Below are 27,506 nucleotides of genomic sequence, written 5' to 3'. Positions count from 1 at the left end.
TTGCAAGGCATGCCTTCGTACTTTCCATATGTTGGGTTTTTTCTTCTTTGTGAAAAGTTCAACGCTTAGACTTTTCTGTCCGATGAGAAAATTTTTGAAAAAATACTATTCACGGATGGTTTCACAATAAATTAAATTGGGAAAATTACGTTTTGTATTTTAGTTTTTGTGTTATTTTAGTGCTTATAATTTTAATTAGTTTAATTTTAAGGTTAAAATTATAATTTTATCTTAATTTAATCTAATTAATTATTACTCTTAGAGTTTTTTTTTTTTTTATGAAAAATACGGACATAAGGGATGTTAATGTAAAATGTCAATTGTAAAATGTAAACTACCACCCACCTACCACCTCCACTACCACTCACTCCACCTACCACCTCCACTACCACCTACACCTACTACCATCTTCTCCTCTATATATATAGGAATTGTAATATACAGATATATCAATCAATACAATCAATCAATTAATAATACATACAATTTCTCTCTTTATACATCAACTCTAACATGGTATCAGAGCTATAGGTTAGCTCTTCGTGATCTTCACCTTCCGGCGGGCGGCAACCTTGCCTTCACCGCCCGCCGGACCCCAACCGTGCCAATTGAAACCTCCAACACATACCTCCTCTCCTTTCACCTTGGTCACTGCAACCTCACTCTGTAAAATCACCACCTTCATCGGCGTCGTCCAAGTCGGCAACGGCAGCTTCGGCAGCTACCCTTCTTCCATCATCGTCGCCTAGCAACGGTGGCAGGTCCAATTCCTCCAACCACCCTACATTTCTGCTGCCACCAGTGCGCCACTGTCATCTGCTCCTCCTCACTCACCTCGGTTGCTCCATCTTCTCATCCACTACCAGCACCGCAGAAGCACCGCATCTGCCACCGTGAACATCCTTACCAGTTCAATCATCAACCCCAAGCCTCTCCTATCACTATTGTTCTAACAAACTTTGATTTCTCTCAAAGTTTGATTTCTAACAAACTTTGTTCTACTGCTCAGTCTTCTGATAGATATATATCTATATCTATATTTTTCAAAGCCAAAAAAAAAAAAAAAAAAAAAAAAAAAAAAAAAAACACTGAAAAGAGAATGAAATCTCAGTCCCAGTTTTAGTCTCAGTCTCAGTGTGGTGGAGTAGCAACCCTTCTCTTCCTCATTCTTCTCTCTCTACCCGTCGAAAAATCAGATCTGATGGCGGACAGGGACGCTCTCTTGGCCCTACGCGCCGCCGTGGGCGGCCGTACTCTCCTCTGGAACACCACCCAACAATCCCCCTTGCATACCTACATACACACCTCTTCAATCCCCCTTGCAAAAAGCAATCTGGACTTGGGTTGCAAATGGCTGGTGAATCGCAGAAATGGGTATTGCTTGTTATGGCTCAGACCCCTTGCCAGTGGACCGGTGTACAATACGAGAACAACCGTATCGCCGTCCTCCGCCTCCCCGGAGTTTCTCTCTTCAGCCAAGTCCCCTCCGGCACCGTCGGCAACATCACGCGCCTCCGTACTCTCAGCCTCCGTTTCAACGCCCTCACTGGCTCTCTCCCCCTCTCTCTGTCTCTCTAAAAACATGAGCAGTAGAACAGTGCAGAGATAGGAAATGCAGTTCATCCCAGCCCTGCAACATCCATGCTGAACCCATAAAAAATACAAACACTCTTCTCTCTCTCATCTTTCCACTTTCAAACCCACACTCCTTTTTTTTATTCAACCGCCCACACCCACTTTATCTTTTATATTTTTTTTTTCTTTCCACCGCCCCACTTTTGATCTTACCAAAAAAAAAAAAAAAAAAAAAAAACCATTGCAAGTTTTAACAAACCGTGGGCCAAGAAACCCCCGTGAACCACCATATTATTATTATTTCTTTCTTTTGTTTTTATTTTTCTTTCATTTTTTTTTTAATCTTTTTTTTTTCATTCTTATTTCTGCTCCGTAAACACAAAAAAAAACAAAAAAAAAAAAAAAAAACAAAAACTCGTTTTATTCATCTCAGGGAACAACCCCGATCACACTTTTCCACACAAAAAAAAAAAAAAAAAAAAACACAAAAACAAAAAAAAAAAAAACAAACCAACAAACAAAACAATCACATCCACCGGTGGGATTTTTCTTCTCTACTCTGCCGGTCTCTTCTTTTTGCCTCCGTCCTGTGCGGCCCTTGACGGTGCTGCCTCCGTGTTTCCCACTCCACTGGGCACGATCACTCCACCCTGCTCCTCCACTGCAGCATATGGCGGCCCTCCAAATCGGAACATCACGGTGGCCTTCCGCTTCAGCTCCTTGTTTTCCGCCTTTAGCACACTTATCTCTGCTCGCGCATCCTTATACATGCGTTGGAGCAGAGCTAGTTGGGCGTTTAATTGCTGCACCTCATTTGTCCTACTCTGCAGCCGGTGCGACAAGTTTGTGACCGCCGTCATGGACTCCACACATGCCTTCAAAGTATACTGATTAGCCTCCACATCCGTTTGCACTGCCATTTTTTGCTCCACCGACTGCATCGGAAAGTTCAACGGAGCAAACCCAGTGGTGTTTGGTTGAGGTTCACGGGACACCGCACCAGTTCTCTCTCTTGTGGACTCGTTGAGGTCGGGAAAGAGAGTAAGCAGAGGGCGGGACGACGAGGCCATTTTCTGGGCAACAGAGTGTTACAGAATATTACAGAGTTTCTCTCTCAGAACACGAATCTCTCAGAACGCGAAGAGTTTTTCAGATGTTTCTCTCAGTTTTTTTTTTTGTCTCAGTCTCTGCCTCAGCCTCTGCCTTCGTCTTGGTTATATAGCCAAGGCAGACACGCGCATCCTGCGCCGCTCGGCGCTCGCCGACAACCTGGCACGCCTTTTCATGGCACGCCTTTTGATGCATTTGGGCACGCCTTTTGATGGCACGCCTTTTGAGGGTGCGGGCACACCTTTTGAGGGCACGACTTTTGAGGGCTCGATATCTACATCCATGTATATCTTTTGGGCAGCCTGTATACACACTCATACAGTGTCTTCTACACCGGTCAGCTTTATCAATCCCTTTGTTTCAACCTCAAATAGGTTTCTATCTTCACACCTATTTGAGTTTGAGGGGGGGTTATACACAGTATCATGTTCAAGTCACCCCATGGCGCACTCCCTCAGTCGCCCCCTTGGTGCACCACCACAAGCTTCTACAACGGTCCGACATGACCCCATAAACTGTCTTCTACAACGGTCTGACACGACCACACAGTGTCTTCTACAACGGTCCGACATGAACCCATAAACTGTCCCGACATTGATTCCGGTCAGCTGCTACATCGGTCCGACATGACCCCGTAAACTGTCTGCTACAACGGTCCGACATGACCCCGTAAACTGTCCTGCTACATCGGTCCGACATGACCCCGTAAACTATCTTCTCCAACGGTCCGACATGACCCCGTCAACTGTCCTGCTACAACGGTCCGACATGACCCCATAAACTGTCTTCTACATCGGTCTGACACGACCACACACTGTCTGCTACAACGGTCCGACACGACCATACAGTGTCTCCTATCCCATTTTTAATTGTCAGCCTATTTTTCTGTTTTGTTACTCTCTCCAAACTCAAGTTGGCTAGTACCTATCCTCCTTGAGTTTGAGGGGGGCTGTTAATGTAAAATGTCAATTGTAAAATGTAAACTACCACCCACCTACCACCTCCACTACCACTCACTCCACCTACCACCTCCACTACCACCTACACCTACTACCATCTTCTCCTCTATATATATAGGAATTGTAATATACAGATATATCAATCAATACAATCAATCAATTAATAATACATACAATTTCTCTCTTTATACATCAACTCTAACAAGGGATATCTATCATATTTTTAAAGGCAAAATAATAAACTTATTCAATTTAGTGAGTTAATCACAATTAATTCAGAGATAATTCTTCATTGAAAACACTAACGATATTATATTATCAATTGGATCAAATTAATACAAAATCTAAAATCACGGATCAAATTTGAATAAATTAAAAGTATAGAAATCAAATGATATAATAGGCAAAATATAGAGACTATTGATGTAATTTATCCAATTAAATTAGTTATAAAAGTTATTAGAAAAACTAGAAGGTAAAAAGTCAAATGAAAGGTCCAAAAAAGAAATGTATTCACTTTCCTTTTTACACATTTTTCGAAATTATTTATAAACACATCAGTTTTTGCATACTTATATTTTAATTAAAATGTCAAAAATTTCTTAAAAATGTCATTTTTCGAAAGAAACCCTCAGTAGTACTTTCATAAAGTAATTATATATATTTAAAAAAAATTATAATTTTAATTAATAGTTTTTATAAAATTTTTCATTTATAAATATTTTTTAATTGAGTCCAAAAAAGAAATTCTTTAGGTACTGTTTGTCTAAAGGTGGAGAAAAGATATTTCTCTCAAAAATAATTTTTTTTTTTCCTTTATAAATTTAAGCACGTTTTGGCAACACGTTAAAATACCTAAAAAGTTTTATAAAAAAAATTTACTATGAAAAATTCAATTATTTATTTTATTTTTTTGCACATCTTTTTATTTTAAAAAATTAAAATAATCAATTCCCAAAACAACCCTTAGTTAGGTGGCGAGATATTTTTTTCCCCTCACCTATTTCGTTTAAATTATTTTTAAATAAAGAATTAATCACGAACATTCACGTAATTGAGCCATGTTGTACTTAAATCCCTACAGCACGAACAAACCTTTCGAAATAAGATTTATGCCCTCCAATCCATAACCCTTGTAATTTTTGCTGATGAGAGTAATCAAACTTAAGATCTTAGAGACAACAAACCTCCAGATCCTAAATCTTATCCACCAGGCCAAACCCTTCAAGTTAACATTCACATAAATGGTTGGAAATTGAATACAAAAATGCATAAAAAAACGTGCTCACTGATAATAATTTTAGAGCATGGGCAATGCTAATTATACATAATTTATATATATAAATAAAAGAAATACCAAAATATTTAATGCATCGTCAAAATTCACTTAAAACATGGGTTTCTGTCATAGAAACATTGAATCTCAACAACAAATTATATTTCTAAGCATATTAAGCATATACCTTTAAAGTAATTATATTTATAAACAGATCTTGATCAGATTTTCCAATCATTAAACATAAGGTAGTGATTTCAATATTAATATACGTGTGAACCATGCCTCTATTTCTAGTGATTAACAAAAATATAAAATATTTCTACATGTATAACATTTTCATATTATTATGTCAAGAGATAGAATGAATATGCATACATCAAATGTGGGTTTGTTCCACAAAAATTTCAACAAGCAAATTCACGCGTGTAATTCAGAGACATCAAAAAACTCATTTTGAATCAGCCAAACAAGTTATTTTCTCATTTTTGACCAAAATTTTTAAGTCTTATTTTTGCATGGGTGAATTATACAAGCAGCCTTATTGGATACTATGGTCATTTTGATTAGAATATTTACCAAACAGTCATGCATTAAGATTAGACTTACCAAACAGTCAATGCAACCAAACACAGCATAGAATGGTCTGTCTCAAGCTCACTATATAAAGCACGCAGCACAAGCTCATTCAGTATAACTTTCATACAAACAAACTGATACACATATTGTTTAGAGAGAGAAAAAAAATAAAACAATATGGACACCAATAGCAACGTTGCTAAAGGATGGAGTTCGTAGTGTCAATAGCTAATTTTTCACCCACGTTTTTGTAGCCTATGAATGGAACCTTTGGAACAATATCTAGGGCATTACGAACACGTAGAACACGGAGATTTTTTAGCCCAGACAAGACCTTTTTGAAGTCTGAATCACCAACTCTTGGGCTAGCAAACACAAAGGCAGTCACAGGACACGCCTTGTCTGGTTGGTTTCTAGGAATGTTCAATCCATTGGCAGCTATGGGGGTGTTTGGTAGGGCTTTTTTTAGTCAACTTATGGCTTCTGACTTTTAAAAAGTTATTTTTGACTGTTTGGTTAAATTTATTTCAAACAGCTTCTGATTTTAACAACTTATTTTAAGTCAAAAAAGTTGATTCTGAGAAGTTGCTCACCCCTTGCTTCTGATTATCAGCTTCTGTTGTGGACATGTTAATTCACGGTTATAATCTTAGATTTTTTTATTTTTTATTTTTTTAAAAATAGAAAAAGACCCAAATGGACTTTAGAATATTATTTTTATTATTTATGAGAAATGTAAACAAATAGTGAATAATAAAAAATAAAAGTTAATTGAAAAAGCTACTTCACAGCTTATTTAACAAACACTACGCAACAACTTAAATCTATAATCCAACAGCTACACCAAACAGATTAACAGCTTCTGATTAAAGTCATAATCTATAATCTGTTTCGCTATAATCTATAATCTGTTTCAACAGCTACACCAAACATGACCTATGTCAAATGCATTTAAGGTTGCAATTGCTGCACCCAAACTGCGACCAACTACAATTATGCTGATTTCTTCATTTTGGTATTCTTCAACAAGCCTTCTGACCTCTTCAAGAATCTAAAATATATTATAAATGATGAAACAACAATATTAGTTTTGGCATTGTTCTGCAAATTAAGAAATTATTACATACTATCTTTTCTTAAACTATAATGTTAGGAAGCCCGAAAAAGTTATCTGAAAAATGAAGCGCTGTGCACTAGATATCTTCTCAGTGTGCTTACATCACACAAAGTATTAGACTTTATATGATTCATTTTTTGATCAACTTTTTTAGGTTGGGTATGTTTTTCCTTACTTAAGAAGTATAAGCTTATATGTAAATAGTTTATCAAAATTACCTGGTCTCTAGCACTAGTCTTGGTGAATGGTGATCTTGGATCATTTGAAGTGTAGATAGAGTGAAATCCCTGATGCACCTTAGTATCATCATCTTGCTCTCCAAGTATCTTTGAAGGTGAAACGAGAAGAATTTGCAAATCATTAACCCATTCCAAGGCCTGGTGTGTTCCTCTCCAGGCAACCACAATGTCTCTCCTTCCCAGCTTAGCCATCTCTTCGTCTGTGGCCACAGCGACATATCCCATCCAATTTGATTCTTTGCTCCATGCGTCCCTTGATAGAGACTTCAAGATGAATGCATCGGGGACTTGGGTTGACGATGTTGCGTACAAATAGGGGCCAATCCTAGGAAACAGAGTACTTGGAACCCAGTTGTGTAGAAGGTGAAGAAAAAGTTGTCCTCTTGGAAGAGGAAGTTACTATCTTATGCTGGGAGGTTGACTTTCATCAAGGCAATCCTTGCTAATTTGCTAATCTATTTTCTCTCTCTCTCTTTAGAATGCCTAAGGGTGTTGTTAAAGTCTTAGTCAAGTTGCAGTCATCTTTTCTGTGGAAAGGGGATGTTAATAAAAGGAAAGTGCACTTGGTCAAATGGAAGGAGATCACAAAGAGTAAAAGTCAAGGAAGTTTGGGTGTGAGAGCTTTAGGAGAGGTAAATGAATGTTTGTTATTAAAGTGGTGGTGGAGGTATGGTAATGAAGATATAGCTTTGTGGAAAGTTGTGCTTTGTTCAAGGTATGGTAAGAATTGAGGAGGTTGGCTTCCAGCTCTGAGTCTCTTAGGTGGGATGTCCACAGTTTGGTTGGACATTGTGAAACTTCTCTCGGTAAATCAGCAATTGGGTGAGTTCTATGGTGATCATTTCAGAATTAAGGTTGGAATTGGAGGGAGAATCATGTTTTGACAGGATAAATGGCTTAACAATAGAGATCTGCAGGTTCAATTCCCCAGATTCTGTAGTCTATCCATTGAGAGAGATGAGACCCTTCAACAAATCAGTGCTAAGAAGAGAAATCTAGGGCTGTGGCAGCTGAAATTTAGAAGACAGTTATTTGTATGGGAAGTTAAGGAACTGAAGAGATTGATGGATCTGTTGGAAACCTCTACATTGGTGAGGTCTAATTGTGTTGATTCTTGTTCTTGGTTAGCAAATAGCTCAGGTCTATTTTCAGCCTCTTCTGTGAGAAGATGGTGGGATGCTACAATAGGGACTGGTCAGGTTGTGCCTAAAGGGGTATGGGTTGGTTTAGCCCCGCCAAAAGTGCAGTTCTTTTGCTGGTTGGCTTGGAGAGACAAAGTTAAGACTGCAATCTTCCTTCAGAGGATTGGAGTGCTACATGTATCAACAGATAATATGTGTGTGTTTTGCCAATCTAAGTGGAATCCTTGAATCATGTGCTCCTGTTTTGTCCATTGGTGTGAAAATGTTGGTCTCAAATGGTAAGATGGAGTGATCAGGTTTGGGCAATTCCTGGATCTGTTCATGGTCTTTTACAGTGCTGGTCTACTGGTAAGAGTAAACATTAGGTTTCTAGATTATGGGAGATGGTTCCATCTATTATGTTATGGTTTGTATGGAGATTGCGAAATGAATGTAGGTTCAAAGGGGCATAACCCATTTTTGATGATTTTTGTGATAAAGTAAAGGTACATATTGCTCTGTGGGTAAAATGGAGTTTGGAGGTTGATTATTCAGTTAATGATATTGTTTGCAATTTCAATTAGATTAGGTTGTCTAGTCAGGCCCTCTGTAATTCTGTTTCAGGTTATCTGCTTCAGGTTGTCTGATTCAGCTGCTTCAATGTGTGTTACTGGATGCTCCAATGAAGGCTTAAATGGTCTGGACTATTATGTTAGTGGGTTTGTTTATCAATGCATTGAAATAGAGCTCTGTTTGTGTTGTAGGTGTGTTCTCAGAGTTATTTTGCTAATTGAGTGTTATGTTGAGTGCATATCAGATTTTGGTTTCTGTGGGATATTTCATGGTGGAATGCAACTGATGGGTATTTTTGGTGGAATGCAACCGTCTAGCGAGGACTGCAACTGGTTTTTGATAGTATGCTGCTAGGTAGCTATTTTGCTAGTCTGCAACTGAGTTGGTCTGCTGCTAAGAAGCTTCTTCTGGTGCTGCGCTGCTATGCTGGATTGGTTGCTGTTATGCTGGTTGTTGTGTGCTGTTCTGCTTGTTTGCTGGCTGTATGGGTTGAATGTCAATGTTTTAGGTGGTTGATTGTTCTGTGTGTTCTCAGAGTTATTCCCCTGATTGATTGTTATGCTGAGTGCATATCAGATTTTGGTTTCTGTGGGATGTTTCATGGTGGAATGCAACTGATGGGTATTTTTGGTGGAATGCAACTGTCTGGTGAGGACTGCAACTGGGGTTTGGTGGTATGCTGCTAGGTAGCTCTTTTGTTGGTCTGCAACTGAGTTGGTCTGCTGCTAGGCAGCTCCTTCTAGTGCTGCTCTGCTATGCTGGATTGGTTGCTGTTGTGCTGGTTGTTGTATGTTGTTCTGCTTGTTTTCTATGTGCTATTATGCTGTTTGGAGTTGCCTCAGCTACTTCTATTTGGTTTTTTTGTTTTCTTTTTCTCTGCTGGTTGTTGTGGCAGCATTGTTTGCTTTCCTTTTGTTGGTTCCTCACCAACTGGCGCTTGGAGCTTCGTCTTAGCTCCAAGCTCCTCTTTACTGATGTATCTTATCATACCGTGTATGTTTTTCATCAATAAAGATTTATTTGCCGATCAAAAAAAAAAAAAAAAAAAAAACAGATCTGGACCCAGTTTAGCAAAAAGGTCCGTCTTTGCATATCGGCTGCTTCCTGCATATTTTGACAACTTATCAAAGATGAAGTTGTCGTAAGTTACTTGAGTCATTTCTCCATAGTGAATGATGTACCGCCAGAGATCAATGTCTAGAGGGTCCAATAGGCCCTTCCAGTTTACTTCACCACTTAGAACTCTCCATCTTTTAGCAATGTTGCTATTGGTGTCCGTCTTGTTTCTATTTTTCTCTCTAAACCAATTTGTATATCAGTTTGTTTATATGAAAGTTATACTCAATGTGCTTGTGTTGCATGCTTTATATAGTGTGCTTGAGAGGTACCATGGTACAGTGTGTTTGGTTGCATTGACTGTTTGGCAAGTCTAGTCTCAATGCATGACTGTTTGGTTAATGGATTCTTGTCAAAATGACCGTTTCGTGTATTCAATAAGGAGGCTGCTTGGATGATTCAACCCATTCAACAATTGGATAAATAGTTTGAGTCAAAAATAGAACAATAATTTGTTTGGCTCAGTCGCAATGAGTTTGATTTCTTTGAATTACGCGCAAGAATGTGTTTGGTAATTAACTTGAGGTAGACCTGGACTATGTCATACTTGTTCAAATTTATTTGGGAATATGCGCACCCGTGTGGTTATCCATTTTATCTCTGATGACAAAATAAAAATATAGAAAATCAAAGGGCTCTAACCTAGTTAGCTAGCCCTTTGGCACCAAGTCTCTCTTAAGAGAGAGACCTTGGGTTCCACTAGAATGGAAAGGTAAGATTTTCTTACAAGATGCATGGGTGTGAGTGTCAACTCTACCGAGGTACTAACTTTACTACTAATCACTTACTTTTGCCTATCAATAAATAAATAAAAATATAGAAAAGGTTATACATCAATAGATTTCTTTCTATTTTTTCTTTTGGGATTTAGATTCTTTGCAATAGATCTCCCTAAAATGGTCTTACACTTACTATCCAACTGTTTATGTTTAAAGTTGAAGTAAAATTGCATTATTGTAAGGTGCTTAATATTAGTGTTATTTTAATCTTAAATTTAAGTCATTAGATTAACATCACTCACTGTAAGAAACAATGGCAGAGAATCGTTATCTATTTTTTTTATCATTAAATATAATGGCAATGTTCTACATTTGTTTATTAATGTAGATTTTGCTACATTTATCTTTAGAGGTAAAAAAAATTAGTGACAAATTAGTACGTATATAACATTACAACATGTCATCATTTTTTTATGTCTTTCTGTATTACAACGTACCTATATGAATACACGTGACTGATTCCTACTAATTTATCAAAAACGGGTCACCGAGAATAATATCTTGTCATCTAACTGAAGATATAAAAATGTAATAAATTAAATTAAATTAAAAACGGGAAATATTTGAGAAGACCAAATGTCCATGCGTTGAAGTTTCAAAGTAGAAAGATGCTTCAAGTTTAATCTTTTGGACTCACCAAACAATACACACTGTACACAGTACAAAATGAATATATTTCGTGGAGCTTGCAAGCAAATAGTATTCAAATACAGTTTTCACTTTGAAACAGCTATCTAAATAAAATAATAATAAAAAAAAACTTTATTTTTATTATTTTTTTGTGACATTATAGGAGGTTTCATCAAAAGCTTTTATATTTAGGGTAAATTACAAAAAATTCCCTTAAATTATGACTCATTTTCACTTCATCTACTAAACTTCAAAACTCAACAATTAAACCACTCAAAATATTATCTTATTACAATTAACCTTTTTTGTTAGAATTTTATCAAAAATCAGATCATGTGTAAAGCACATGACACATTTTATTGAATTTTTAGGTCAACAATACCCATTATTAATTATTTCAGGATAATAAAACTTGTATCTGGTGATTTTATGTGTACTTTTTCTTTCTTATTTTAGTAGCAAAGTGCAAACATGATCACCAAATAAGGGCATTATTGCCTTAAAAATTTAATAAATGTGTCATGTATGTTATACATAGTCTGATTTTCCATAATTCTAAACAGAATAATAACGAAAATGATTAACTGTAATAAGATAATATTTTGAGGGGGTAACTATTGAGTTTTGAAATTTAAGGGGGCAAAATATAAATGAGTCATAATTTGAGAGAATTTACTGCAATTTACCCTTATATTTAAAGTCTTGTGGTGGTAAAGTTTTGTTTTTGTTTTTTGTTTTCTTTTTGTGTTTTTTCTTAAATTAGAATGTACTTTTTTAAGATTTTAATCTATATAAATATTTTGTCTCATTTTTATCAATCATTCGTTAGTATTGTTAAAAAATATTTTTGTCATACTTTTTACACTAAAAAATATGATCAATTTGGCCTTAGTAAAACAAAAGATTAATATAATTATATTAAATTGTATTTTTTTAATTTCATTCGTGATCAACGTTATTTATTTATTTATTTATTTTTAAATCAAGATTGTAGGTTTCAAAGATGAATTGGGAAAGGAATTTCATATATGGACTCGCCATTTTAAATAGATTGGGTATCGTTTTGCATGATTATTGTAAGTTATGCATAGAAAAAAAAAGTAGTAAATTATATTCGTTTTCCTTGAGTTTAAGAAAATATAGTTAATTTTAGAAGTTGGGCATAATTACATTAACTTTTTTTTTTACTAAGATTAAAACGAGTAAAATTAAAATAAATAATGAGTAGAAATTGGAATAAACAAAGGTAAATATATATTATAATAAAAAATAGATAACAATATTATTTTTTTCATTTATACGTCTCACGAAATCACTACAAGAATTTTCACTTTTAACGACTAAATTTTTAGTCACCAAAAGTTAATTTTTAGTCACCGAAGGATTTCACCGACTAAATTATTTGGTCGCGGAAGTAGTCATCGAAGAATTGTCGATAAAGCTAATTAGCGACTAAAATTATTTTAGTCGCTAAATGTATTCAATTTCCGACTAAATTTTTAGTCGTCAAAAGGTTGGACATAAAATTAAATTAGTACATTTTCGGCGACCAAACTTTTGGTCACCTAAAGTCCCACATTTTTAGTCGGCAAAAAGTTCTTGTTTTGGCTACTAAATATTTGGTTGCCTGAAGTCCCACATTTTTTGTTACTAAGTTACTAGATAAATTTTCTTACCAGATGAATATTCCTCACAATGTCACCAACAGCATAAGAACAACCACAATCAAATGTTTTCAACCACAGTGCTAATTGAACTTTAATTAGCTCGCATAACTCCTCCAGGATTGGTTGCTTGTCAGAAAAAATACACTCATTTCTGCATTTCCACACAAACCATACCACAGCTGAGGGGATAGCTCTCCAAAACTGCCTTTCTTTCTTTCTAAAATTCCAGCTCATCCACCATTGAAATAAACAGTCAACAGATCTTGGAGTTGCCCAAGAGAGCCCCCACCAGTCAATTATGCATGCCCAAATTTGCCATACAAATGGACACAGCAGCACCAAATGGTTTACTACTTCCATTTCTGATTTACAAAAAACACATGACAAGTCCACAGTACTCCTTAATACACCAATTCTATTTAGATAATCTGTTGGCTTAAGTTTACCTTTCCATGCCAACCAAGTGAAGAATTTGGCTTTGGGTAGAGAAAAATTATTCCAAATCAAACCAGCTGCTGTCAAAGTAGGCCCAGATTGTATATCACCCCATTTGTATGCATTGCTTACCTTGAAACCCCTTACTTGATCAGTCTTCCATCTCACATGGTCCTCAATATCTAGACTTAACCTTGGCCTTATACCTAACCTGTTAGTAAGCCGAACCATTTCTTCTTCCTCCCAAGCATGAAGATTTCTTCTAAAATTAAAACACTACCTATTTGAACCAACCTTTCTAGAGATCAACACACTCAATGCAGGGTCGGCCCTAAGGGCAGGTAAGAGAGGCCTGCACCTTGGGCCCCCAAACTTGGACTGAAAATAAGAGCCCCCAAATATAATTTTGTCTTTTAGATATAAAAAAAAAAAAGGGCACAAATACTATAGGCCCAATGGAACATGGGGCTCAAAAAAAAGCAACAAGAATAGATTTTTATTTTTTTTAAGTATTTGTAATGATTGCTTCCTATCTTAATATATGAAAGTAAATTTTTGTTTATAATTTTAATGATTATATGTGCAAGTAATTTTTTTGTGGCTACAAACAAATAAAAAAGTTGTAACTTTTCGTTTTATCCATGAACTTTTTTTTTTCAATGTAAGAAGGCCCCATTTCCGAAGTTCGCCTTGGGCCCCCTAAATCTCAGGGCCGACCCTGACTCAATGACACATCTTTCTCTGTACTCAATTGATACAATCAAGGAAATTGAGCACACAAACTAGAATCTCCTAACCAATTATCAACCCAGAACTGTACTCTTCTACCATTCCCTACTCTTAGTTCCATATTTTCCATGAAGAATTGAAGAAGTCTTGGATTAGACTGTGCCACATCCCTGTAACGCCCTCAAAATTAACCCATAATATAACATTGACATGCATTATTTAAAGAAGACAATTTATTAATTCATTCATCAGAGTATTGCTAAATAAAGCATTACATGTAACATCAAATAAAATGCCCTACAGGCTTACATCTTTCCAAGCCAACACTTGGAGTCAAAAATATGAGTTCTAATCTCAATACAAGAAAAGCCCTAGGTTTGAATGTTTACATATACTAATAAATAACACTATTAACTAAAGGTAGTCTTCTTCAATCCAGTTGCCAAACCCTCCCAAGCTAAGTCCTTGGAGGTAGTTTATCGCCTGAACCTGAAAATAATGTTCCCATAAAGGGTGAGCCACAGCCCAGTAGAAATATACTAAACCACATATAAGTAATGAATAAAGCAATAGCATTCAACAGATGGTCAACCAAAATAATCAATGATACGTTTTACTTTCCAATTTATCAACATGGCTCAGAACCTGGCCAAACTTACAACAGTGAATCACATATATCATAATCACATCCTTCCAATATCAACAACAAATGAGACTCAAGCTCAAATCAAACACTTCATACTTCCAGATTGATACACATTTTAGTGCTGTATCAATAAAACACTTCTATATAAATAAGCACACATAAAAGTGATGCTAATGGAGTCCATCCCCTATCTCCTCCCAAACAAAATCCGGTTTAGAGGTCCATCCCCTATCTTCCCCTAAACCGTGGAGTACATCCCCTATCTCCTCCCACACAAAACAATGTATGCAAATGCAATGCTCAATCAATACAAGTATTTTCTGTATTAATGCAATAGTCAAAATTAATGACTTAACCTATGTGATTAGTTTCAGTTATTCCTAATCCACATGCAATGTCTACAACAATCACGACTATCCTCCACCGATAGCCCAAAACAGTTATTTCTAAACTGAAAATAACTATGTCAACAATTCAATAGACAAATGATACCAATTACCCAATTACGCCATTTAATCAATAATTTCCCCAATTCCATGAATTACTTATACAAATTAATTCAATAATACAACTAGGGTTTTTCCCAAAATTTACCAAAGTATCCCCAACATATCAAAATACCAAAACTTAGGACAAAACCTATAAAATGGAGTAGGAAATCCCTACCTCGAAGAAAACAACACAAAAGGTAAAGACAAAGATGAGTGCCCAAATACCAAAGTGCTCCAAATCGCCAAATGTTCAGATTAAATGAAAGCCCTCGGCTCCCACTATCTTTTTAATGAAGGATCTAGGGTAGAAACACACCCTAAGTGGATCAAATCTAAGAGAGAAGGTGAATAGAGAGAGAGAGAAGTCGGACCTAGGGTTTGGAATCAAAAAGAATATGAAAAAGACTGATCAAAACCCGCTGTTGCGTATATAAACTGGACAGGCTCGCTCGAGCGAAGACTTGGTCGCTCGAGCGACCAGACACAGAGAAACAACGCTCGAGCCAAGGAAGCCTTGCTCGAGCCAACAAGCCAAAAGCTCGCTCGAGCGAAAGAAAGCTCGATCGAGCGAAGAACTCAAACCCTCAGGTCTGTAACCAGACACACGCTCGAGCGAAGGAACTAATGCTCGAGCGAAGAACGAACTCACTCGCTCGAGCGAAGAAAATCTCGCTCGAGCCAAGAATGCAAAGCTATAGGTCCAAACCAGACACAAACTCTCGCTCGAGCTACCAAACCCCGGCTCGAGCGAAGAACCAAAAACAACAGCTCGCTCGAGCGACAAACTCCTCGCTCGAGCGAAGATCCAAAATACTGGACAGCAACACTTGATTTCTAAACCCAACCAACCTGAAACAAATCTGCCCAACACATCCTATAATTCCAAATGAGAAAATAAGGGACAACAACAACCAATATTCAATGACAGAATCTACGGAACCTAAGTCCGGATACAATAATCAAATGGGAAAAGACCAGGGTCGCTATAATTCCGGTGTTTAATACTGTGTCCATAAGACAGATTCGTTCTCTCCACGGTACTTTCAGATTGCAGACGTCTATCTCCCAAGATAAAATGATCAACTACGAATAATAGCAGCACTACAAATTATTCGCATAACGAACACAATTTGTGTTTATACTCTTTCTTACAAGAAAATAACACAGCAAAATGCAGAGAGAGCAATGGTAGAATTTGGACGAAGATTTTAGTGAAGAAACCAAATGAGGGACTTTGTCTATTTATAGGTGCAATGGTGGCTTTTAGATTTGAACTGAACAAGTACAGTACCTGTTCAGTTTAAATTAAGCAGATACAAATTTGTTTGAATTTAAATTAAACAGGTAAGGGTTTTGAATTGAATCTATTCGGACATATTTGAAATCTATACAGAAAGGTGCAAATTTTCCAACCAAATTTGAATTTAAATGGTCAAAATTTATTTTCCAAAAATTAAAAAATAAATTCAAATGTTTTTGGCCCAAAAAGATAAGTATGAATTTATTTTCCGAAAATTAAAAAATAAATTCAAATGTTTTTTGCCCAAAAAGATAAGTATTGGACCAGACAAGCCAACCCAACCTCATAACACGCACTCGCGTCCAAAAACACAAAGAAAATTATGAGCAAATGAAAATAGTGATTGTTCAATTTTCTCTGATTTTTTGTTGTCTGAATATCTTACAATCCAAAGAAAATTGGTCAAAATGAAAATGATATTTGTTTAATTTTCTCTGGTTTGTTGTTGTCAGAATGTCTTACAATCAAGAGAAAATTGGTCAAAATGAAAATGGTGGTTGTTAAATTTTCTCTGGCTTGATAGAAAAAATACAAAGAAAATTATGAGCATACTAGAGAAAATTGGTCAAAACACAGAGAAATTCTTTGGGAAGTCTAGAGAAATTTCCAGAATTTCTCTGTAGAGAATATCTCTGAAAAGTCCAGAGAAATTCTCTAAATCAAATTTTCTCTAGATCAATATTAAGGGACTTTAGACATTATGAAAATATTAGGTGTCCTTAATGCCATAAAATCTTAATATTAGGGACCTTAAAAAAAAAATCCTCTTAAATCATTCACTTATTTTGGTTAATTAAAATCAACGGGAAAAAAATATTTTAATTATTAAACTCAATGTAGATTTACATAAAATGCCTAAAATATCCCTTTTATTGAGTTTAATGAACAAAATACTCTCTCTTTTTTTTATTGATTTTACTTAACGAAAATAAATAATGGTTTAAATTGAACATAAATCAAAAGTTTAGATTTTAAATCGACAAAATTAAAAATTAAGGATTTATTTTGTTAAAAGAGTCAAACCTTAGTTTTTTTTTTTTGTGGTAATTTTATCTTTATTATTTTATTGTTTTATTTTTAACAAGAAAAACTCATGCAGCTACAATATCCTTGCTACTTTTGGCATTCCGATTTATGAAGTATGAGGTCACCCCGGTTACAAACATAAATAATAAAGTTATTTTGTTTGGAAAAAAAAAATTGGAGCTCCAAATATAGAGCTATAAAGGAGTTCTAAAGAGTTGTCCCCACGCATGATGCGATGTTTGTGCCTTGTTTTTATAAATTTTTTTTTTTTTTTTTTTTTGCCACATCACTAGAGTTCAATTGGAGCTCCATATTTAGAACTCTGTATCATTTTCCATTTTGTTTGATTGGTAGTTTAGATAAAATTGTGATAAAGTCATTAATTAACTGGAATTAAATTAAGGGGGACTTATGTATAGATCTTAATAGGTAGATTTATTATTTAGTAGATCTTATAATAATTAATGACTTTTTTCATCAAACAATATTAGAAAATGTTACAAATTATTAATTTTCAGTGACAGTTTGAAAATTATCACAAAAAATCAATAATTATAAGTTTTAGCGACAGTTTTCAAAAATTGTTACAAAAAAGTCACTATTTTTCAACTTTTAACAATAGTTTAAAAAATTCATCACAGAAAAACATCACTATTATAAGTTTTAGCGATAATTTATAAAAACCATGATAGAAAAGAACTAATTGTCAATTGTTAGCAACATTTGCAAAAAGTCGTTACGAAAAATTATTTTTAGCGATAATTTTTTTGGAACTTATTTTCAATAGAACTTGATAGAAATTAAGTCAAACTACTACAACATATTGATTGTTTACCCTTAAAGGAATAAAATTACATAAAAATTCTTATTATATAAACTATGTTTTTTTTTTTAATTTTGTAAATTATAAGTAAAATGATATTTTCACTTCTAATAGTATGAGATTGAATTGTTAATCCCAATCCCCTGTGACAAAACTCATTCTACCCTTTTGAAGATTAGCGATTTTTTTTACCAACTAATATGATTTACACGAACATTAAGGGGTGTTTATGGATGGGACATAAGCATAGGATTGACTCTATACATTCTTTTAATTTTAAAATTCTAATTGAGTTCTAATGATATGTCAAAAAAATAAAAAAAATAAAATCAAGGTCAAAATATCATATCACAATAGAATCCACTCCCATTAAAACTTATTAGAATTACATTATTAGAGGTCCCAATTATTTTTCTTAGTAGAACCTCTACTTCAACATTTGGTTGGCAAATAACTTCCGTACAAATTGTCTCATTTGAGCAATGTATCCCCTGTTTCAGGGATAGCTCAATCCTAGGAAAAGAGATGGGACACAAATCAATGGCATGAGGAGACCTTATAATTAGCTTTCTAAATTACCAAAACACCCCCTCTCCCCTCGCAATATGCAAATTGTCCCATTTGAGCAATGCATCCTCTTTCTCTTTCTCTTTCTCTTTCTCTTTCTTTGGTTCTTTTTCCCCTTTTTTCACAGAACGATTTATTTTTCTCCATGCACAAAATTCGAAGAACATGTAAATCTCATATATATATATATATATACATTTTTGATACTCTAAATCTCAGATCGTAGGAATTCCTTTCACACTGAATTTTTATCTTTATTGGTCTAAATTTTTTTTATTTTGTATTCCCGTTGCATGGTAAACAAATCAAAAAGACAAAACGGTCTAACAATTATCCATCTATATAGTTTCACAATTAAACATTAGATTCAAAAGAATAAGTCATTATAAGACATTTAATCTCATGACAAAAAAAATATGGGATTAACACCATTACCGACTAAATAATCAAGAGGGTATTTATTTGAAGAATAATATTCTACTGCATTACAATCCCTTCTTATTCTGTCTAATGTACAAAAATGGCCATATTATATTACTAATCCAATCCACCACTTAAAGCAAAACAAATATGGCCTAATTTAAGTTTTAATATGAAATGATGGTTAACAATTTTATTTGGTATCATAAAACTTTGTTTAGTTTAGAATTTTCAAAAATAATTTTTTGAGTTTTTAATCCTTTTTTTTAGTTATTTTTTTAAACATTTTAATCAATTTCTTTTACCTTTTAGATCAACTTAATCTAAATATACTTAAAAAGTATAAGATTTGTATAAAAATCTTTAAAAATTCATTAAATACAACAAAATATCAAAATATACTAAAATTTTTTAATTTTTTTAATTTTTAGTTTTGTATTCAATAAATTTTTGAGGAGATCTTGACCGGCCTACCTAATAACTAAGGGTTTAAATTTGGCCCGGTCCAGGCTCATCTCACTGGGGCTCTAACTCGGGCCGGCCCATTGTAGGGCCATGCGGGTTTCCACCGATATTAGGGTCGAGTCGGACCAACACGCATGGCAAAAATCTAGGCCCAGGCCCAAGCCCAAGCCCACTCAAAGTAGGGCTGGGGGCTAGGCCAAGGCCAAGGCTCGAGCCAAAAGCTGAGCTTAGCAGAACTTTTTTTGTAACGCCCTCGAAATAATAACATTAAACCCATCAGATAAGACATGCATTTACATATAAACTAACCGCATTCCTTTCATTCATTAGAATTCCAAGACATAAGTATTACATGTTAACCTCATAACAAAATGCCCTACGGGCTTACAGCTTTCCAAGTTAACACTTGGTTACAACAAAGAGTTCTAACTCGTTTACACATTAAGCCCTTGGCTTGAAATTACATGTAATACATCAATAGTAAAACGACAAAACTATGCCCGCCACTAGCCTCCCAGCTATGTCCTTGGAGGTGGCATGCTTCCTGTACCTGAAAATGATATTCCCATATAGGGTGAGCCACAGCCCAGTAGAAATACACTAAACCAACCATGGACATTGACTAAAACATTAGCAATTGATAGTTGGTCAGCACTGATACAATCACATAAATTACATATTTATGTCAACGACTTACAAGTCCCAATTACTTTTCATTTTCCTTTTTTCAACAGATAAGCATGCTAGCTCTATCATCATTTCCACAGATATGTATAAAAACTATATCTCACATTCAGATAAGCATAAAAGCTATATCCACATTCTCAACAGATATGTATATCAACAATATCCACAGATAAGCATACAAGCTGTATCCACACTCTACAACAGATATGTATATCAACAATATCCACAGATAAGCATACAAGCTGTATCCACACTTCACTTCACAAAGATAAGCATATGAGCTCTATCTTCACTTCTCTAGACAAGCATATGAGCTCTGTCTACGGAGTACATCCCCTATCTCCTCCAAATACCTATCCGGTTTAGAGGTCCATCCCCTATCTTCCCCTAAACCGCGGAGTACATCCCCTATCTCCTCCTCTACACATAACGTATATAAACACATTGGTTCTATATACAATCACACAATACACACAATTAATGTATTCTATCAACCGTCAAGTTCCATGACACATTCCATTGATTAGTTTCCGTTTACCTAATCATCATGCATTGTCTACAACAATCTCGACTATCCTCCACCGATAGCCCAAAGCAGTTATTTCTAAAACAGAAAATAAATGCACAAATGGATATTCAATCAACATTTCATTTCCTCATTTCTCACCAATTAATTATCCCAATTAATTAAACAATGTAATTAGGCCATTTTCCATAATTACCATTTCAACCCTTAGGTCCCATTTTCATCAATGATTCAACAATCATTCTATTTTTCTATGCCAAACATGCATCTAGGTTTATTATGAATAAAACCCCAACTTTTGTAAAATTACACAAAAGCCCCAAACTTTCACAAAATTACCAAACCAAACCCAACATCTCAAAATACCAAAATTTAAAGACAAAACCCATAGAGAGGAGTAGGATATCCCTACCTCGAAGTTTAAGCCACAAAGGAGATGAAGACTCCAAGATCAACTTGCTCCAAATCCAAACTTTTTCAGATTGAATCGAAGCTCTCAACGCCCTCTATCTTTTTAACAAAGGCCCTAGGCTAGATTCTCACCTTAGGGAGATCAAATCTTAAAGAGAGTGCAAGTTTAGAGAGAGAGAGTGCCGGATTAAGGGTTTGCTCAAAGAAAAGAAGTGAAAAAGTGATGTTTTAGACGCTGCTGTCCACTGATATAAAACACTCTCGCTCGAGCGAAGGATTTGTCGCTCGAGCGACCAGACACAGAAAACTCTCGCTCGAGCCAAGAAGTTCTCGATCGAGCGAAGAAAAACCCAGACCGCTCGAGCCACGAAAAGCTCGCTCGAGCCAGAAACTACAACTCTCAGGTCCAGAACCGGGGCAACACTACTCTCGCTCGAGCGACAGACTCCTCGCTCGAGCGAAGGACCAAAAATCTGGGCAGCAACACTAGGCTCCCAAACACAACCAACCTGTAACAAACCTGCCCAACACATCCCATACTCAATATACAAAGTACAAAGGATGCAAACATGATAATAAACAACAACCAACATCCACGGACACATGTCCGGATCACTGTACAACAAGGGTAAACCTGAGATCGCTATATTTTTTTTGGCTAAAAATAATTGATAGATATTATATATATATATATATATATATATATATAAATTATTTATGAGGGATAAAAAAATAAAAGAAAATTTTTACTAAAGTATTTTAATCATGATTAATGAGATATTTTATTATGACTTATGTTTTTTTAATTATGACTAAAAAAAGTATGAAATTATGTAATTTTCTTCTTTTGTTATGGTATTGTTTTAGTTATAATTCATGAGAGCTATTTAGTTGTGTTTTGTGTGATGTTTAGTTATAATTTTTTATTTTTTTATTTTTTTTATTTAAGTTATGATTAGGTAAAAAGTTATGTCATTTTGTACTTTAGTTATGATTTTTTTTTAAAATTATGACATTATTTTAGTTATGATTAATAAAAAAATATTATTTAAAACTTGAAAATCAAAATAAAATAGTGTAAGTAAATTATATATATATATATATATATAATAATCATTAACAATAAAATGTACTTTGAGACATATATATAACCCATGTTTTGCAGTGAAGACTACAAATCTGGGGTGAAGCAAGCTCGTTGGATTGAGCTGCTAGTCAATACATTTTTCAACTTTTGTTTCTCACTGCAATTCCAAGAAATCTCTTGCCATGGTCAACCATGACAATAATTTGAATTTTAGTTGCATAGCGCTGCAAAAGTTCCTAAATATTTTAATATAATTTTTTTAAATATATATATATTTATAAATATGTTTGGTTATCGGGTTGGTTTGGTTTAAGTAAATCCTAAACCAAGAACCAACCTAATCCTATTAGTTTGACCATTTGAAGATTTAAAACCAAACCGATGAATTCAAAAACAACCCAACCTAACCCAAGAAGTCGATTTAATTTAGTCATTCGATTCAGTAGATAATTTGAATACCCCTAATTAATAGTACAAGAGTTTTCGTATCTATCCATACATCATGGTATTTTAAATGGTTAAAAACAAATTGTAAATTGTTGCTTTTGAAAAATAAAAGTACGCACAACTTCATCAATACCAAATTGGTTTCTCCCTTGTTACAGTAGTTATCAGTAGGGGTGTCAATTTGGCCCACTGGCCCGTGGCCCATTTGAAGACGATTCCCAGTTTGGTACTGCCCAACCTAACTAGGTTCGGTCAAGCCCGAGCCATGCCCTACCTGAGACCCTGGGCCCTCTGTTTTGAAGCCCAGCCCGGTTAGTGAGCCCAGCCTGCAGTTTCGCCTAATTGGCTCGAAAAATAAATTTTTAATAATATTTATCTATTTTATTTACTAATATAAATTTTTGTAATATTTTATTTCATTTTGAAATAAAAATTATTATGAAATATTATTTATTTAATTTAATGATTGTAATATTTCGTTTCATTTTGATATATATAAAATTATTCATTACATTTCAATTATTTTTTTATTTTTTGCGGGGAAACACTATGTACGCGCCTTATATCTAAATAAAAAAAAATTATATAATTTTATACTTTTTGAGTCATAACTACAAAACATAACATAACATATCATAACTAAATATTTCACCAATTATAATCAAAATAATGTCATAACTTAAAAAGAAAATTAATCATAACTGAAGTACAAAATGACATAACTTGATACCTGGTCATAAGTATTAAAAAAAAAAATAGTCATAACTAAACATCACACGAGACACAACCAAATAGCTCTCATGAATCATAACTAAAATAATGCCATAACAAAATAAGAAAATTACATAATTTCATACTTTTTTTAGTTATAACTAAAAAAAACATAAGTCATAATAACTAAATATCTTATTAATCATAACTAAAATACTTTAGTACAAATTTTCTTTTATTTATTTATCCCTCATAAATAATTTATATATATAATATCTATCAATTATTTTTAGCCAAAAAAAAAGGCCCACTAAGCTCAACTTGCAGCCCAAGCCCAGGCTTGTGGCCCAACCCCCAGCCCTATTTTGAATGGGCTTAGGCTTGGGCCTGGGCCTAGATTTTTGCCATGCAAGCTGGCCTGACCCGAACCTAATATCAGTGGGAACCCGCATGGCCCAACAATGGCAGGCCCAAGCTCGAGCCCCGGTGAGACGAGCCAGCTAGACCAGGCCAAATTTACACCCTTAGTTATTAGGTAGGCCGATCGAGATCTCTTAAAAAATTTATTGAATACAAAACTAAAAATTAAAAAAATTGAGAAGTTTTAGTATATTTTTATATTTTGTTGTATTTAATGAATTTTTAAAGATTTTTATACAAATTTTATACTTTTTATGTATATTCAGATTAAGTTGATCTAAAAGGTAAAAGAAATTGATTAAAATGTTTAAGAAAATCACTAAAAAAAATGGATTAAAAACTCAAAATTATTTTTGAAAATTCTAAACTAAACAAAGTTTTATGATACCATATTAAATTGTTAACATCATTTGATATTAAAACTTAAATTGTTAGGCCATATTTGTTTTGCTCCAAGTGGTGGATTGGATTAGTAAAATAATCAAAAATGAGTGAGACCTCCACTGGGGGTGACCCCCACCACCCCAGTAAATGTTGATTAGTCCAATTTTTATTTTTATTTTCCCTCTCTTTGACTCACGCGTGTATGTGGGGGTAGTGGGGGTCTGTATCAGTTTTGGTAATATAATATAGCCATGTTTGTACGTTAGACAGAATACGAAGGAATTGTAATGCAGTAGGATATTATTCTTCAAATAAATACCCTCTTGATAATTTAGTTGGTAATGATGTTAATTCCATATTTATTTTTTCATTAGATTAAATGTCTTATAATGACTTATTCTATAGAATCTTATGTTTGATTGTGAAACTATATAGATGGATAATTGCTAGACCGTTTTGTCTTTTTTGATTTGTTTACTATACAATGGGAATAAAAAATATAAAAAATTTAGATCAACAGAGATAAAAATTTAATGTGAAAGGAATTCCTACGATTTGAGATTAAGAGTACCAAAAATGTATATATATACATATATATATGAGATTTACATGTTTATTGAATTTTGTGAATGGCGAAAAAATAAACCTTTATGTGAAAAAAAGGGAAAAAGAACCAAAGAAAGAGAAAGAGAAAAAGAAAGAGGATACATTGCAAAAATGGAACAATTTGTACACTTGGGGGTTATTTTGGTAATTTAGAAAGCTAATAATAAGGTCTCCTCATGGGGAAATTCTATTTACACACCACTAATTGCCTCATTACACACCATTTGCTTAGTTCACACGTCACACAACGTGAATATTTTGATTTTGTCTCAACACACCCCACTAATTTTCAAATAATACCAAATTATCCTTATCTTCTCTAGCAAATCCTAACCCTAACTACCTCCACTGCAACTGTCGTCCACCACTTTACCCAACTCTTTCCTCCTCTGATCGTCCACCGCCAGCGGCTACCATCCCTCCCATCATCGTCCTCCTCCCCAGTTTCCTCATCCTCTTCCTCATTCTTCTTCTTCGGAGACCCTCACTACCCCTCCCTTGCCTATCAATTAATACAAAACCCTCATCTTCGCCAACTACAAACCTTAGTCCCCATCGTTGTCACCATTACCGCAACCATTATCCTCGTCAGTTATTACCTTTGCTTCTCGCTTACAATCGTGATCACAATCTGCGATCTTTGTCTCTCTCAATCACGACCTCATCAGTGGCAGCGCTGCAAATAGGCAAGGATGGGTTGTTGTCGTCAGGCTGCAGTAGCGCTATCCTGTGATTTCTCTCTCTCTCTCTCACTCTTTCTCTCTCTCTCTCTCTCTCTCTCTCTCTCTCTCTCTCTCTCACCCTACAACAGTTGGGGGTTGCAAAGGGGAATGAGAAGGGTTGGTGGAAGAGGTGACGAAGAGGAGTTGTGAATTGGTCGATGTTGTTGACTATTGTATTCAAGTCCTCTATGGTAATTTTGTTAAGGGACAAAATGGCAATTAAAAAAAATTGAAAAATGGTGGATAGTGAGAAAATGCGTGGTGCGCAAATAGAATGACCCCTTCTCATGCCATTGATCTGTGTCCCATCTCTTTTCCTAGGATTGAGTTATCCCAGAAGTAGAGGATACATTTCTCAAATGGGACAATTTGTACGGAGGTTATTTGCCAACCAAATGTTGAACTAGAGGTTCTACTAAATATAGGAATCAATCCTATGCTTACATCCCACCCATAAACACCCCTTAATGCTCATGTAAATCATATTAGTTGGTTTAAAAAATCGCTAATCTTCAAAAGGGTGGAATAAGTTTTGTCATGAGGGATTGGGATTAACAATTCAATCTCATACTATTAGAAGTGAAAACATCATTTTCCTTATAATTTACAAAATTAACAACAACAACAACAACAAAAAACAACGTATTTTATATAATAAGATTTTTTTATGTAATTTTATTCCTTTAAGGGTAAACAATCAATAAGTTCTAATAGTTTGACTTTGGCCTCATTTGAGAATATGTTTTTTAGTAATTTTTTAACTTTTTAACTAAAATATGATGTAAAAAAAAACTTCTATGTTTGGAAAGAATTTTTTAATTTTTTACGAAAAAATGTATAATAAAATAATATACATAAAATAAAAAAACAGGTAATATTATATTTTTGCCCTTCAAATTGGTGTTCGATCCATCACCATGTGACTTCACCTGACAATGACAAGTGATGCAGCAGAAATTATTGCAGCATGTCATTTATATAGGCTTAGGTGATATGGGAAAATGAACACATATTGCTACATTGACCCATTTTTTTATGTAAAAATATTTTTTCAAAAAAAAAATCTACAAATTGAACTTCACCAATTTTGTAATTCGGAAAAATGAGTCATAAAATGTGTTTAATTTCATGTTTTTGAAAATTGTATTTTTTGTTTTTAGTATTTTTTTATTTTTAGTGAATATTTTTTAAATTTTAAGTAATTTTTTTACTTTTTTAGATGCACCTTACTTAGATATATCTAAATAATAAAATATTTATAAAAAAAATTTTAAAAAATTAATAAATATACAAAAATATGAAAAATGAACTAAATTTATATATATATATATTTGGTATTTTTTTGGTATTTAGTGTATTTTTTAAAGAATTTTTTACAAATATTTAGAAGTATTCCGTACTTTGGTTTTGCACTGAATTATTTTAATATTGTAAACAATTTATTTAAGTATTATATACACTTAGCATAAAAACACTAGAAAAAAAAAAAAGAATATGTGTGAAAAGAATCATGAGAAAATAAAATACTCTCTCTGTCCCAAAATAATAGTTCCTTTTGAGAAATTTAACTTTTTTTTGGTAGTACAATTATTACATTTTTAAAAAATTAATTTTTTAAAATTACTATTTGATAGTAAATTTTTTAAGAAATATCAATTGTTATAATTATACTTTTTGTGTTGTTAATAAATTAAAAAAAAAAGATAACATAAAAAATTCATATTTTTTTAATTCTTGATATTTGAAAACTTGTACAAAAACAAGTCTTTTCAGAAAAGTACATAAAACTTGTTTTTGAGGACAAACACAACATAAGGGATGTGATTGAGACCCCCTCCAATTATCACCCCACGTATACATGG

General features: G+C 34.2%; 1 protein-coding gene across 1 annotated transcript; it reads right to left on the bottom strand.

Annotated features, from left to right (window-relative positions):
- Positions 1–5,613: 5,613 nt before the first annotated feature.
- On the bottom strand, positions 5,614–25,387 carry LOC114285463 (phospholipase A1-IIgamma-like). Its single transcript, XM_082913633.1, has 6 exons — positions 25,296–25,387; positions 9,606–9,847; positions 8,344–8,368; positions 6,835–7,180; positions 6,436–6,550; positions 5,614–5,937 (listed from the first exon to the last, which is right to left on the bottom strand). The coding sequence occupies exons 1-6, from the start codon at positions 25,385–25,387 to the stop codon at positions 5,699–5,701; spliced, it is 1,059 nt and encodes a 352-aa protein (XP_082769759.1). The 3' UTR covers positions 5,614–5,698.
- Between the last annotated feature and the right edge of the window lie 2,119 nt (positions 25,388–27,506).

The sequence above is a fragment of the Camellia sinensis genome, chromosome 1 (genome assembly GCF_055761805.1).
Source record: "Camellia sinensis isolate YWXY chromosome 1, ASM5576180v1, whole genome shotgun sequence".
Taxonomy (NCBI): Eukaryota; Viridiplantae; Streptophyta; class Magnoliopsida; order Ericales; family Theaceae; genus Camellia; species Camellia sinensis.
Note: the sequence above shows the minus strand (reverse complement) of the source record. Positions and strands in the feature narration are given on the sequence as shown.